The sequence below is a fragment of the Ictidomys tridecemlineatus genome, chromosome 5 (genome assembly GCF_052094955.1).
Source record: "Ictidomys tridecemlineatus isolate mIctTri1 chromosome 5, mIctTri1.hap1, whole genome shotgun sequence".
Classification (NCBI taxonomy): Eukaryota; Metazoa; Chordata; class Mammalia; order Rodentia; family Sciuridae; genus Ictidomys; species Ictidomys tridecemlineatus.
Window position 1 is genome coordinate 134,004,866 of NC_135481.1, and position 15,742 is coordinate 134,020,607.

A 15,742-nucleotide genomic window follows, 5' to 3' on the forward strand; every position below is an offset into this window, starting at 1 on the left:
TAGGGTTGTAGCTCAGTGGCAGAGTGCTTGCCTAGCATATGTGAGGCACTAGGTTCAATTCTCAGCACCACATATAAATAAATAAAATAAGGGTCCATTGCCAACTAAAAAATATTTTCTTAAAAAAAGATCTAATACCTATAAATGGAAAAGAAACTTAGAAAGATGTTACTAGGTTAGATATTAAGACTTTTAACAGAGTACCTGCCAGGTCAGTATTATTTCACCTTGCCCACTTTGGCTGTGAATAGAAGGGAGGTATCTCAGAAGAGGTCCTATAGCCAATCTCCATGTGCCTGGATTTCTTGGGAATCAGACCCTGTGGCTATGTGGACTACTTTGAATAGCAGTAGCTCTCCAACCTACTTGTGGGCCAATAAATGCACAGCTTCCAGGTACTCAAACCCAAGCCATTAATAACTTCAGACAAAGTACACATGTGAACCTCGCTTAACACATTAATGCAGAATCTGATAAAGTTCCAAAAGTATGGCCTGTCTAATATTAGTTGGTGTATTCAGACAGAAGCCAACCAGCCTGGTCACATCAACGGAAATGTAAATGCTACACAATCAACAGAGTCACACTGATTGATGCCTCGCCTCAGATGCTCCAGTCCTTAGAGGTATAATTCAATTCAGTGACCAGTGGACATTTGAAAACAGGTTACGTTTAAATTTAATAAAATCACCTTTGAGGGATAATTATAATTTTCCGATGGCTGATTATAGATTCTGAAACCAGCCCAGACAGGAAGACAAGCGTATGGTATGCTTAAGAAAAATGCAGGGCAAATCCTTGTTCCATACTTCCCTATTTAAAAGAAAAGAAAGAGAAATTCAAATGTTTACCCAAAGCATATCTAACCACAAGTAATATTTAGGATACCTCCCCATCTCAAATCATCTAAAATTTTTCTATGGATCAGACATCATATTTAAAGAGATGAAGAAGAAAAGGTGAATTTAAAATGTAGATGTTAATGGGCATATCCTGTCAACAATATTAAAAAGTATATGTAATATACCATCCTGGTTTCCGGCATGCATAATAACTTTTTACCAATTTCCAAATACATCTCATTGTGTGTCAAGAGTTATATATATAGCAAATAATTGTAACAAGTATTTACACACTAAATGTTGCCACAAATGCTGGAGTCAGCCTCTCTATCCTTCAAAAAGTTAGGAATCTATAATACTTAACTGTCATAATTGTTCAATGTGCTCTTCTGAAAACTGCTTAAAGGCACTTCTTAAAAGTCAAAATTACAGAAAGGAATAAAGATTACAGGAATAATTTTACAGAACAGGTTTTTTATAATCTTGAAATCTCTTAGTTCTCTAATAACCAAAATAATCTACATATTGTTTTAAAAAATCCCCATTATTGCAGAAAAGGAAAGTGAATTTTAAGATAAAGTTTCTTACCTACAATGTTTCCAGGCACAAAAACAACAGTACTCATTATAATGGATCCTACCCAATATAGGCCAATGGTTCTATAACTTTCCCTGTAACAAACAAACAAAAAAATCTTGACTTAGCACACTTGTCTTAGAGTATTATTAGAAAAGACTATCCTCAATATTATGTTTTATTCTAACTAGTACATGAATCAAGAGTAATAAATCAAACAAAAGGAATCGTAGCAATCAAACATCATCTCCATATGTAATACACTACAGAACCTTCTTTGTATCCCTTTGAATAAGAAATTATTCTTACTACCTCAGTCTGCTGTTAAATTACAATGTATTCATCACTGTCACAGAACTCCCTGTTAGATGTAAAAGAGCATGAAAAGGAAGAGAAAGTTCAAAGAAGAAAAGAAATTGGATCCATATTTTAAATCATTGTAAGTATGAGTAACAATATAAAACACACTTTCCCTTGGCAACAGAGTTTTGTACGAAGCCCCAAAAGTAGAGATAGTACATGACACATTCCATGTTTTAAAGGAGCTGCTAGACATATACTCACAATCTTCAATGTTGGATTATTGGTTGAAATGTTCCTTCAACTGATAACCCAATAACTCAACTTCATAGAATAAAGGAGGCTATGGAAAGCTCAAAAGAAGATTCTCTGAAGGGTACAGAAGTGGAGAACACTATGTGCTTTCTGCCCTATCCCAGTCCCAAGCCAAATGCAGCCAACCCCATGAGGACCTTTCACAATGACTTGTATTGTCCATAAAGGAACAAACAAGAATTAGCTGGAGCTATCCTCGAGTGTATGATGAGAAAGGGGGAACAGCCAATCAAGCATCACTTCAACCTTAGATGGGGCAGAAATGCATGACTTTTCTCTAACCTGGAGCCAAGGGAAAGCCTGTGAAGGTAGCTTGGCTGGAGCCATCTTGAAAGAAGCCTCCCCAAAGAGTGTGCCTTGTGGGATATGGAAAGAAGCTATGGGTAAACTGTCACGGACAGGAGAGTCAAATTCAGCCAGACAGCATTGCTTACTTCAGGAACTAGAACAATGCAGAGGTTCTTGCCATAGTGGTCTCCAAAGAGCCCATATAAGTGTCCCACAAGGCACAGCATTTCATGGTAGAGAACACTAGTACCCAGAAAACAGCAACTGTCACATAAGACTCCCCCTCTTTCTTTAATCCTACGGACATACACTCCCAGAGTAGGCAACCACAGAGAGTTGAAAAGGACTATGACAAACTCTCCCAAGGCTGGGTGAAGGTCCCCAAATCTCAGAACTACACCTGGCAGTGGGGAAAAGCTTTAAAATGAGATTGAAGTTTTGAATCAGAATGTGCTGAGCTTGAATTCCTGAAAATGAGACTTGTTCTTATTAGAAAATATGATCAGAAAGCTAAAAGTTAGACTGCCTGAGCTTCACTAGGGTAGGGAAGCAATCCCAGGACACATTAAAAAAGACAGTGGGTTCAAGGAAAATAAAGCCACATTGGACATGTACCTGCAGAACTTACATTTAGGTCCAAATGTACCTGACTGTATTTGCTTCTCTAAATACATGTTCCTTACATACCTATTTATCTTTGCTAAGAGAGCAAAGGCACACACAGCAGGAAAACAGACTTACTCCCAAGCTATGGCTGCCACCATCACTAGGTACATCAGATAATGAGCAGATCCATCCCAGTAGCAGATCATGTGCCCATAGGCAGTATTCAGATATGGTTCACCCTAAAGAAAACATTAAAAAGTTTATCCATTTTAAATACTCAGTTAAATGCTGAACCCCAGACCTATTTTGCAAGTAAAATAAAACAGCAGAACTACTTGGTATTAGTCTTCTAGAATGAAACTATTCCTACTCAATTGGTAGGAACTTGAAAATATAACTTATCCTGTAGCTGCCAAAACTAGGGACTTCCACAAGAGTTTTTTTAAAAAAAAAAAGTTCTATGACAGATGAACATACATCAATACAAAGGCAGATGGCAGTGTGAGCCATCCTGGCTGCATGGCCAACTCACTGAAGCCAGAGGTACTTGACTATGGCCAGAGGGGTAGCCAAGACCCTGCTTACTGGCTGGCATTATCATACTGATCCCATGGCTGGCTGGGATGGTCATAGAGAGAGAAACTCATGCCCCTCTTACTTCCAGCGAGACAACACTGAACTCATAGCTTCCCACCAACCTTTCATTCAACCCTCCCATCAGCTCTATGGTATGGACACAACTAATTCCATTTCATAGGGGGGAAACAGGCTTTAAGAGGTTACAAGACTTACCTATAGTCATGAAGTAAGTATATAGCAGAAACTGTACTCCCAAGAAAACTCATACTTCTGAGAAATTTTTAATTTTAGGAATTTTACAAAGATGAGATTATATAATAAACCACATTTCCCTTGTCCAGGTGGCTACTACAATATCACTGTCAAATATGCCTGGTTTTTACTGTCTTTCTGCCTCCACTTTCTTTTTTTTTTTCCTTTCTTCTCCCATGTGCATCATGTGCATGTTCTCATGGCTTGTTTCATGTTTCCCTAATATACCTTAAGTCTTTAATTATTTTATTTATTATTTCTTCTTTTTTTTTTTTTGCAGTGCTGGGAATTGAACCCAGGATCTCACACAAGCCAGACAAGTGCTCTGCCACTGAGCCTTAATTCCTTTCTACAATAAGAAAAGTGCAGATCAGTCAGTTAACCAAGCCAGGCATTCTCTCAAGCTTCACGATTCCCTGGGACAAAGGAATGCTCTATTATCTTTCCCCACAAATCAAAATTGTATCAGAGGAGGAAACATCACCAAAATTATACTTCCACACCACTGCCTGGCCCACATCATTTCTCTCTGTATCATGCCCTGACTAGATAATTAATACCATTTCATTTCATGGTTTCAATCATTCACACCTACATACCTGGCTCCCAGAGACAGTGCAAGCCTATCCTGGTGGCTGGATGGACATCTTTAGCAGAATGGTTCATGAGCCCTTCAAATTCATTGGAACTCCTCCAATTCATCAGTTTCTCCCCTCAACCAGCACCCCACCTCACCTCTATGTTAACAGCAATGCCACTCAACTTCCCAGGTCAAAACAACAGGATCTCGATATTCATTCATTCATTCATTTATTCTCTCTCCCTCCCCCACCCCCATCTTTTCTTTTCCTAATTCCTTGCTCTCCTACAATCTTGGCAAATCCTATCAATTTTCTCTCTCTGGTGTCATCCCACGCAATCCTTTCTCTTAATTTCAGCCAAGTCAAGCCTCAGTGTCCCTTCCTGAACCACTGCTACATTTCCAAATGATCTCCCTGTCTCTCCCCTCCTTCTCAGCCAACACTGCTGTTGGATAAAGAGTCATGTAGCCTGACTCTTGGCATGTCACTCTGCTCTAAAACTGTTCAAAGCATGTTACTGCCTACAGGAAAAGCCCCATCCCCTCTATACAGCTTCCATGTTTCCAGAGTCTGGCCTATGACCTTACTACTATTCCATCCAAATTCCTCTTCTCATGCCCCATCTGCCCCAATGCTTACCACCCTCATCAGCTTGACCTCTAACCTTTTGGTCAGCCACCCTCCTCCTGAAGCCTTCCTCTTGTGGACTTAGTGGCCTGGCTCTCTGGGTTTCTCTTATGTCTCTTTCTACCTGTCACAATTCACTTCAGAGGCTCCTACTCTCCTGGCCCCAGTTTCCAAAGTTCTGACCTTAGCTGCCTTCTCTCCACATCTCCCAGATAAGTTCCTCTCTTTTCAGATCTGCTGGTACCAACTACATTTAGATAGCCCCCACATCTGCCAAGATGTCCCTCAAGCAACTGAAATCCCACATGTCCTCAATGAATTCAGCACCAACCCTGCAAACCTGTACCCAGGAGAAGACACATGGTATTTCTCTCTAAGTCTTTACCCAAGTAGTCCTTTCTCCTTGGAATGCCTTCCCATCTCTCTGGGCCATCCAAAAGTTTCTCATCCTCTCCCATGGACATTTTAAAAATAGGTATAACAATGTCACCAACTTGATAAGGCCTTCCCTGGCTATTTCCATGGTTAGGTCCTCTGTGCCTCAGATAAGCCTCTATCACTGCACCTAGGACAAGCCCCACCACCCAATGAGCCCCTGGACAGTAGGAAGCAGATCTTGTGACCCAAGTCTACTTCAACAGAAGCCTCTGATGTACTAACACCAGCATTCTTCCAAATTCTAAAGCAGGAACCAGGAAGTCATCATGGGCCTTACCCCCACTTCACCCACAACTTGTCACCAAGTCCTATTCATTCCAGCCAAATGCTCTGAAGTTTACCCCCTCCCTATTTCCCAGGTGCTGCCTTTGTTTGACCACCTTCATGTCTTGCTGCCCTCAGAAGAAATCTTACTGGTGTTCCAGCTCATGACATTGACCCTTCCCCCATAATCCCATCCTTCCCAAAGCTGACTGCCTTCTTCCCTAATTTAAAATTTCACTTCATGAACAGGATAACACCCAAACCCCATTAGGTGGCATACAAAGCCCCCCATTATTTGAAACAGATGAAGACTATGCCTTTGGCCCTGCTTATTTCCTGTGTGACCTTGAGTTAGTCACTTACCCTCTCTGGGGCTGGATCTAGACCACCATAAAATAAAATAGGACTAGCTCCCTCAAGTGCCATGATTTGATTGGATGTGGGGTAAATCATCATAATCAAATCACTTAAGTGCCTCAATGTTTGGTACCTTGCAAATTTGAGACCAGTTTGCACTTTCTGAGATTAATATATTAACAGACACACAAAAACTAAATTCATCTACAGTTCCTCTTTTAAAGGGAAAAGATAAATCATGTGGTAGGTCAGGAATGAGGGAAGAGTTATGAGAGCAGAATATCTGAATAAATTGCTTCCCAACTCCCATGATCTCAACTTATCCTTCAGCTTCACTTACCATGTGAGCAAAGCCTAAATCTATGATAGGAAATGATGCAGTGTATCAGATCTGATTACAGTAAATGAGAGGACTGAATGATGTGGCCCAGGTTGCTGACCATTTGGTTTAAGCCTCACAATCACTAAGCAATTCCGTACCTCTCGAAGGTAATGTGTCATGAACCCATCAATGATGCCATCTTGTTCCAGTCCTATGATGAGGTTCACCACGCTGGTAAATCCAAAAACTGCATACACTAGGTCAAAGAAAGCAGCAGTTTAAAAAGCAGTAGTGCAGAAAATAATTACTAAGAGCTTGGCATTTGCTAAGAATAAATGGAATGTTTCTGATGTTTTCCAGAAAATGCTGGGGACACTTGTCAACACAGACCAGCAGACCACACCTGTCTTTCACAATCTCCCCATGCCCGACCAAGAACTCTCACTGACAGAGCAAGAGTCATCGGGATGAAGAATGACAAAGCTACCACTGACTCATCCCACCTATGCAGCAGGAACAAAGGCAATAACGGAGTGGCTAAAGAAGAAACCAGTGACCACCAGATTTTTAAGATAATAACAGAAGAGGTGAATCATCTCAATGATTACCACACAGGCTAACTCATAGTGTGTCCCAGGTGTTTGCCTATTTCATAATGGCAATGCTAAGGAGATAGGTGGCTGATGTGCAAATAACAATATCTTTAAGAAAATAGGCCAGTGATTTCAAAAAATGAATACTTATGAGACAGTATAATTGAACATGAAAGGAGAGCTGTCATATTTTAGAGAATCTTATTAATAATGAGTTGTTATGAAACTCCCAAATGGGCTTAAAACTACAAGCAACAAATAAGCCAAGGAATAGTACTTCTTAAACAGTAGGAGACAAATGCAGCATGTTTTAGTCTGTCAAAAAAGCTGCCTCCCTCAATACTGGGGATGGAATCCAGGGGTGCTCTACCACCTAACATCATTTGCATTTTCAGACAGGGTCCCACTAAGTTGCACAGGCTGGCCTCCAACTTGCAAGCTGTAAAGAGCCAAGAACAGAGGGCAGAGAGTACAGGAGAATGGGGGAGATATCAGTAAGTTAAGTGTGGGCTCCATGGGGTGTGAATGGAGAGGAGACAGCAGCAAGAGTCTAGTCTGGGAAAGGAGGCTCTGGGAACAGATCAGAGCAAGTGGAGCAGTGCAAGGGAAAGGCCATGGACTTTGATATCAGACTGGCCTAGCTCATCTACCAACCAGCCATAAAACCTTAGGCAACTAACATAATTTCTCTAAGCTTCAGAGTTTTTTAAATATGAATTGGGGAAAATAAGTCACTCACAATTCTTCTGACCCACCTTTGCCAAGGCCTGCTGTGGACAGAGAATGCTCCCCATGCCTATGATGATGGGCTCAGCCATATGGCCTGCTTTGGCCAGCAGAATATAGATGGAAGTGACAGTAGTCACCTCCAAGTCAAGGCCTTAAGGGACATCACTTTCTTTCCACTAGCCCCTCTCAGCCTCCATATCTGCCATGAGGCTGGCACGGCCTGGGGAGCTACTGATCCAAGAACAAGGAGACACATGGAAAAACCCTGAATTCAACCCACAGCCTGAAGCATAGTGGCCCCAGCCAACTCACAGACATGTAAGCAAGGAAAAAAAAAAGGTTTGTTGTATGACACTGATATTTGGGGAGTGTTTGATATCAGCATTACTGAAGCAGAAACTAAACAAATAAGAAGCCAAGCACAGGAAGCACTCAGAGGCCACTAACAGCTTTGCTTGAGACAGCATCCACAATGAAAGAGCCTGGGCTTTGGGGTCAGTGCAGTTCTCACTAGCCTATGTGACCTTGACCATATTTCAAACACCTCTGAGCTAGCATCTTCATTTGCAAGTGGAAGGATGTTTGTTGTAAGGATTAAATAAAATAATACTGCTACTGTGCTCTGAGCCTTCCCAGGTATGCTGTAGGTGCTCAATCAATAGCATTTTTGTTTATTTAACATGTGTATGTTTGTCAGGCATTGATCTAAGCACGTTACAAATATTACCTTATTTAATGTTTTACATACCCCCATGGTAGGTATTATTATTTTCTTTTTCATACAAATGTGCAGACTGAGGCACTGAATAGCTAAGTTCCACTCCAGGCAAAAGGGACTACAAGGACCAGGTTGAAGATAGGAAGGTCCAGCAAAGTGAGAGGTAGGAGCATGTTGAGGGGTCAGAGGGTAAAGAACAGAGGCAAGCCTGGCCCTGGCAGTATCTTTCTACCAGGGAGGCCATAGCTTATGGGAGAGGCCATAGCTTAAAGGCAAGGCCACACTGTCTGTCCTAAAACACCCTTGCACTTTAAGCCACTGTTACCAGTGGGCCCAGAGTTTTCACAACCAATGAAGAACATGTAACTTGAGAGCGAAGTATTATCATCAAGTGGACACAATGGAGACATACCATAGAACAGCGGGTCCCGGGGCGGTTTTCTTTTGACGAGAACACGAGACAACAGGGCTACCAGGAGCAGGATAAGGGCAGCAACCCCTACAATTGTCCAGGAACTGCAACAACCAGAACAGGGAGGTGGTCACTTATCAAAATAAACACAATTGTGCCTGGAATTTCCTGCCCATTGAATGCATTGCTCCCAGCACTACATAATTCATACATAATTCTGCCTCTGCCTACAGCTCAGGCCCTATGCAGTTTATTTGCCTCTGGGCCAAAGCCCTATGACTTTCAGGGAACACAGCCCATAGGCTCTCATCCTCCTTTCTTCCCACCTGTCTCACTTTCACAAGATGTATCTGGAGCTGCCTCTACCCTGTCCCTGAGATGGTTATTGCCCTGATTCCTATTCTTCCCACCCTTTCCCCTGGCATCTGACAGGCCTAACCACTAAATCAGCCACCTCCCTCAGGGCCAGCCAGAAATCCTCAGACCGAGCTCTAGGGAACATACAGGCATTATGACTACACACACATTTCAGGGGGACAAGGCATATTGTGCACTCCTTTGTGGCAGGTACTGCTGCAGTCCTGGGGGTACTGGATAAACACAAAAGAAGCCCTAATCTATGTGCAGGGACCCATCTCAATAGAATCTGAGTCATGTCCAACAAGGTCACCTCTAGTTCTAAGGAGACATTCTCCCTCCTGCATCCCCAGCACTGATAGTGCTTCCAGTTATAGATAAAGAACCACCTAGCCACTCCAATAGCCTGCTATACCAGAACCTTCTTAAAATCCCTTAGAGCTGCTACAAGCTCCACTCCTCAACTGATACCCCTCCACACCACCACAGCCCAACATTACAACCTTCGGATAACATTCACCATATGCCCCTGGGAAAGAGGAAGTGGATTATGAAGAGAGGTAAGAGGAATGGATGGATAGACTGAAGGATGAATAGATAACCAGTTTTATGAAAAGAAATGATGACTGTGCCAGTATGCACGTGAAAAACAAAACAGGAGGTTTCTGATGGTGCACATCAGTGGATACTCCAAGTTCCTCCAAAAGGTATGAGTTGAAGGAGGAGGAAGCTGATATGGGTCAAGAACATGATGCAGGATAGTGAAGAGGGAAAAGGCTGGTGTGCTATATAAGCTGCAAAGTGTTTTAACAATGAGCAGCCTGAGGCAGATGATTAGCAGACAACCCTCTTCCCTGATCTGACCAAGGCCCCAAACTCAATGCCTGCATAATCACATGGCTGGTGCTCTTTTGGAGAATGAGAAGCAATGTAACTGGTTCACAGCATCCTCTCATACTCTCCACCTCTAGAGGAGGAGGAAAGAATTAAGGAAACTGGAGCAGCAGATCATCTCTGCCTAGCAGCACTGTCCCCAAAGACCCTCTTCTGACAGCTAAGTGCAGTATCTGCTCAAAACAGGCAGAAACAGGTCCAAAAAGAACTCTGGGGGATGGATAAGGGCTGCAACTAACCCAAAGGTGAAAGGGTTGTTAGTCTTGAGGGTAGGATGGTCAATGACACCCATCTATGAATACATGTCTATAGAGAGGGGGCATGTATGGATGAGAATGAGCAAAGTGTGTGTGTGAGAGAAAGAGAGAGACCCCAATTCTTTCCTGAACCTTAACTATTTCCTTTTTCTATTTCTCAGACTTTCATTCCCACCAGAAATGAAGGAAGCTCAAGTTAACGAAGTCAAGCATCACTGTAAAGCTCCTGTGCACAAGACGCTGAGCTGGGCAGGACAACACTAAGGTGAACTGTACCCTGGGAAGGTAAACTCTGACCACAAAAAAGAAACACTTAAGGGAAAGGTGCAGTTAAGGGACCAGATGGGCTCAAAGCAGAGAAAAATCTTTCACTTGGAAGAAGGGTCTACTACAAAAGGAAGCAGAATCTTACTCTGGGTCACAGAGCCCAGGTGTGCTTCAACATTCAACAATAGGGAGGAAAGAGAGGGTACAGTGTGAGCAGAGGCAAGGTATAAGGGCGTTCAAGGGGCAAAGACAGTCTGGTGAGGCTGAAGCACTATCTAGGTGAGCTGGAGGTGAATGCTGAGCCTCAGAGATATACAGAGGACTGTGGGGGAGGGGAGGATGCCTTTGCCACAGGCCAGTAATAGACGGCCAGCCCCAAGGAGAACTGAAAGGAGGGAATGAACACTAGACTAGCCCTGAACTTGTGGGGAAGGAGATAGAAGAAAGGGATTGGAGAAAGAAGAGCCAGAGGTCAAAGGCCATGGGATTTTAACCTGCAAGAAAAGAAGGATAGTTGGAACTTATTATTGAAAACACTGTAGGACTTAACAATGTGATCAACAATGCACAGTGGTATATAATTCAGTCTGTATTCAGTAAGTGCCATTTCCATTTTCCCTGTAGCTGAGACCCAAAACTCAGGGTCGTCCTCAAATCCTCTTCACTTCTATGCAATCCTTCTGCAGCAGGCAGCTCTCCCTCTGAATTTCCACCACACCCATTCACTTCCTTTCCCAACTTTGCTCATTGTTCCCCTGCCTGCAAGGATTTATCCCCACATCTTGCTGTAGCTAAAGTGTCACCTTCTCCAAGAAGCCTTCCCTAACCACCAGCCCCCTGTTAACCATCCTAGTTTATTGTCATGATAGCATGTTACTGTTTATGTATTTGTTGATGTCTCTTTCAATACATGCTACCCAACTTTTTCTTGCCTATTCATAGCTATGTCCCCAGCACAAAGCACACAGGTATTCACTGCACTGGAACTGTCCATAGGCTATTTCAGAAGCACAGGGTCCCTGTGTACTATATGGATAGGCACATAACCCAGAGCTGCTTCTTCCAGAAGATGCCTTGGGTCAGATCAAGGGCAGACACCACCAGTGCTCAATGAGTGAGTGCTCCATTCTGGTGCTATCTGGATAAGGTGACCACAGAAGGCAGAAAGAAGTCACTACCCTAATGTGCAGACATTTGTCTGCTACTTGGAAGTCAGGAGGGGGTTCGAAGGGTACAGACTGATGCAATTTCCTTAGCACCAACTGCTGTGAGAAACAGAGCAGGTTACTTCCTCCTCCCCCCCTCCCCACAGCAACCAAAATCATCAGGCTGGCTTCTTTCCATTGCCCTCCCAGGCCTTCAGCTGCCCATGGGGGAAGGTGTTGGTTAGTCAGTAATCCCTTCAGAGAAGTGGGAGGCAGAGCTTTGATCCAAAGCTTGTGCTGCCTCCTTCAGTCCCACCCATATCCTTAGCATTGATGTGCCCTGCCTCTACTCCCCGCCCTCATCTTATCTTCCATTCATAATGCCCCTTCACAGTTCTCACTGGATCTCAACAGGATGCAAATTTAGTCCATTTGACAGACCAGAGTACTGAGGCCAGGCTACCCCATTAGTGGCAAGGCCAGTCCTAGAACTAGGGCTATTTCTGCTAGTCATTTACAACAGCTTCTAAAATTAAGAAATGGTAAGTATGTGAAAGTCCTTACATGGAAACATTTTTGTGAAATGGGAACGTAATAAGACACACGCAAGATACCATGGCCAAGCTCGTAGTTTCCGTGTTTGTTCTGCTGACCACTGGCCCTGAGCTCCTTAAGGGCAGGAGAATTGCCCAACTGACCTCTATAACCCCGGCACGGTGTGACACAGAGCGGGCGCCCAGCACTTGGTCCCTAATTGCACAGGTCTGGGCAAAGGCCCCGCCATTGCGATCCTCGGGGGTTTCTCCCGCTCTACCCCGGAGGGCAGAACCCCTGGGGCGGGCGCAACTCTGCCCAGCAGCCTGCGGTCCAAGACCCATTCGAAAAGTTGCCGAGTCTCCCGCGTAAGGACCTGACTCTCGCCGCCCCCCGACGCGCCCCCAGCCGCGTCCGCTCACTTACTCCTGGTGGGCCGCCAGGTGGTTGAAGATGTAGGTGACCGGGATGGCTGAGAGGGACAGCACGAACACCCCGGTGGCCGCAGAGGCACTCATCGCCGCCGCCGAGCCGCTCGCCCTTCACCGCATCCCTCCAGGCGCCCCGCCCCGGCTTCCGGCGGCGCCCGCGCCCCTCGGCGTCGGCCCTTGCAGACGCCCGCCCCGCGCCAGGCACCGCGCCCTGCCGCACCGCACCCTCAGCGGTCCCCTCCGCGGACCTGCAGTGTACCAGGCGCCCAGAAGCTCCGGCCGGGATGTGCTGGGCTGCGGCGCAGTCTGGGGAGGCGTCTTCGCTATGCTCCTGCCAGGGCTCAGCGGCTAGTGGGACCGCGTTGAGGGCAGCGACACCCGCCGCCGGGGACAGGTGACCCTGGTGGGGCCACTGACTCTGCGAGAAGGCAGCGGACTGGGCTAGGGGCGCTTTCCCCAGCCCTGGGCACAGCGGGAGCTGGTCATCTACGAGTTGGAGAGACGCTGGACTGAGCTGGGGGCCAGCGGTGGGTGGAGCCAGGCCCCAGGGTGTCAGAGAGGGCAGGGCTCGCAAGATAGTCCACGGGGAAGCCCACGGCCCAGAGACCAGGAGGTGCAAATACTCTGGAATCGTGGAACTACTCTGCCCAACAGCTTTCAGCCGGCCACAAGCACAGCTCCTGTGCAGAGTGGAATCTCTGCTTTAAATCCTGGATGCCCACTCATCAGCTGTTGACCTTTATCAAGTTACTTAACCTCTCTGTGTCTTTTTCCTGTCTGTGAAATGTTGATAACCTGCTCCATGGTGTGATTTTTGGAATAACGGAGTTAAATGTGTAAAGTGTTTACCCAGCACTCCTCAGCGTGCTCCCTTCTCCTGCAATCCCCCTGCCCCCAACCACCACCACTTTTTTTTTCTTTTTTAATTAAAATTGACCCTGTAAAAAATGTCAAGACTTAAGAGACTAGAGCAACATATATCTAGTAAATGTCCCTGGAAACCAGATTAGGACCAACTAGGCTTCACTAGGCCCTGCATGGTATAAAGACTGGAAGACAAAGTCTCTCCTCAGTTACTGATTAAGGGGAATAATGAATACTTTTGTTCTGACTGACTGCTTTCTGCAGATGATGGTAGGTCAGAAAGCCTCCAGGGGCTAACCCTGGATTGGCCCAAGGCTGGGGAAGGGTTAAGAACCAAGTTTTAGAGGGAGAACATCTCAACCATGGAAGGATATAATGGCAGGTCTTATGTCCTTAAAATTGATAGAGAACTCAAGAAGCCATTTGGCTCATTTTAGACATGAGGAAAATGAGTCACAAAGACGTTATGACCTACTCCAGGGCTATTCAACTTTTCAAAAGCCAGCTCTCCTCTTCCCCTGACTTAGCTCTTTTTAAAGTCTTCTCCAGCCCTGAGCACATAATGATATAATCATGGCCCAAACTGTGACATATCCACATTTTCTTCAAGAGATATCCTTACCTGTAACCTGGACATCACCTTCAGTGAATGATGTTTTTAGATCATCATTGTCTAATGAAAATATACACCATAACTGTGAACCCCATGTATACTTTAAATTCTCTAATAGCCACATTAAAAAGATAAAAAGAATCAGATGGAATTCCATTTTAGTAATATATTTTATTTTGCTCAATGTATCTGAAAAGATCATTTCAACAAGTCATCAATATGAAATATATTGAGACTAATGAGACTTTTTTCATTCTATGTCTTTGAACTCCTTGGTGTGTTTGACACAGCACATCTCAGTTCAGACTAGCCACATTTCAAGTACTCAACCAAGTGGCTAGTGGCTTCTTGATTAGACATTGCAGTTCTGGATGTCCTCCTAACATATTGACCTGACTTTAATCATGCTCTCTGCTACACTATAAGGATAAGTGTGAGGGATGGGGTTGTGGCTCAGTGATAGAGCATTTGCCTCACATGTGTAAGGCACTGGGTTCAATATTCGGCACCACATATAAATAAATGAATAAAATAAAGGTCCATCAATAACTAAAAAAGTTTAAAAAAAATGAATGCAAGCTGGGCAAGGTGGTGCTCACCTGTAATCCCAGCAACTCAGGAAGCTGAGGCAAGTAGATCACAAGTTCACAGACAGTCTCAGCAATTTAGTGAAGCCCTAAGCAACTTAGACTCTGTCTCAAAACAAAAAAGGGCCTGGGATGTGGCTCAGTGGTAAGGGGCCCCTGTGTTCAATCCCCAGTACAAAAAAAGTGGGAGTGATAAAAATCACTAATCAATTTATTTGTTCAACAGACATCTTCTGGGAGTCTATCCTGTTTCCACTATTCTAAGAGGACACACAAAGATGAGTTACAAATTGCCTAAGAAAATAACAGTCTAGTGTGAGAGAAAGACATGAGAATATTCGCCATACAATAAAATAAAAGACAGGTACAGATTACTATAGGAATTAACCAATTCTGTCTGGATGAGCCCTGAAAAGCTTCAAAGAAGAGATGAGACTTTTTTAAACCAGACTTGAAGAATAAGCAGAAGCTGGCCAAGTAGATGAGGAAGAGATGAGTTTTCCAGACAATGGAGACAGCACATGTTAAGGGCAGAAAAAATGTTCAAGAGAGCAAATCATATCATGAACTGCAAGTAGTTTGGTCTGTTTGGAAATACTGACATATAGGATGGGAAGGGACAGGAGGTGAGGATGGAGAGGCGATTAGGAGCTCCATCTCAGAGAACTTTAAGTTTAGGAAACCATTTTAGATTTTCTAAGAGGGACGAGGGGCTGATCTTTTAAGTTCTGCCTTTAAAGCAGCTGGTATGAACCATGGCCTACAAGGAAGAAAGACAAGAAGCAGGAAAAAAAATTAGGAAGCCACTACACTATTATATCTTGTTCTTGGAAGATATAATAGGACCTAAACCAAAGCAATGGCAATGAGTAAGAAGAGAGGAGACAGATGTGAAATATCTGAAAGGAACTGGAGAAAATTGGGAAGAAGACATTAGAGATGAGTTTGGTTTTGAACATGTTGAATTTTCAGGATCCATGGAGCTTCCAAGGAG

General features: G+C 44.1%; 2 protein-coding genes across 17 annotated transcripts in view; one reads left to right on the forward strand and one right to left on the reverse strand.

Annotated features, from left to right (window-relative positions):
• The window catches only part of LOC110597668 (hepatoma-derived growth factor-related protein 3), an 86,740-nt gene extending 74,136 nt beyond the window's left edge, over positions 1 to 12,604 (forward strand). For 4 of the 13 annotated variants that reach the window (XR_013439384.1, XR_013439385.1, XR_013439383.1 and 1 more), the window contains 4 exons: positions 1,774 to 1,857; positions 6,708 to 6,934; positions 7,850 to 7,987; positions 10,469 to 12,604. The gene's annotated coding sequence lies outside the window, so the exon portion shown is untranslated. Of the gene's footprint in view, positions 1 to 1,773; positions 1,858 to 4,038; positions 5,330 to 6,707; positions 6,935 to 7,849; positions 8,009 to 9,595; positions 9,717 to 10,468 lie in introns of all 13 variants that reach the window. The other 9 variants (XR_013439390.1, XR_013439387.1, XR_013439389.1 and 6 more) reach the window with 6 other exon arrangements.
• The window catches only part of Tm6sf1 (transmembrane 6 superfamily member 1), a 27,672-nt gene extending 14,336 nt beyond the window's left edge, over positions 1 to 13,336 (reverse strand). Inside the window, exons 1-6 of one of the 4 annotated variants that reach the window (XM_040275459.2) lie at positions 12,933 to 13,335; positions 8,800 to 8,903; positions 6,506 to 6,603; positions 3,063 to 3,166; positions 1,431 to 1,513; positions 692 to 813 (exon numbers count right to left, since the gene is read on the reverse strand). In XM_040275459.2, the coding sequence (XP_040131393.1) occupies positions 692 to 813; positions 1,431 to 1,513; positions 3,063 to 3,166; positions 6,506 to 6,526 (330 nt within the window). In that variant the 5' untranslated portion in view covers positions 6,527 to 6,603; positions 8,800 to 8,903; positions 12,933 to 13,335. Of the gene's footprint in view, positions 1 to 691; positions 814 to 1,430; positions 1,514 to 3,062; positions 3,167 to 6,505; positions 6,604 to 8,799; positions 8,904 to 12,679 lie in introns of all 4 variants that reach the window. The other 3 variants (XM_005320194.5, XM_040275461.2, XM_040275460.2) reach the window with 3 other exon arrangements.
• Between the last annotated feature and the right edge of the window lie 2,406 nt (positions 13,337 to 15,742).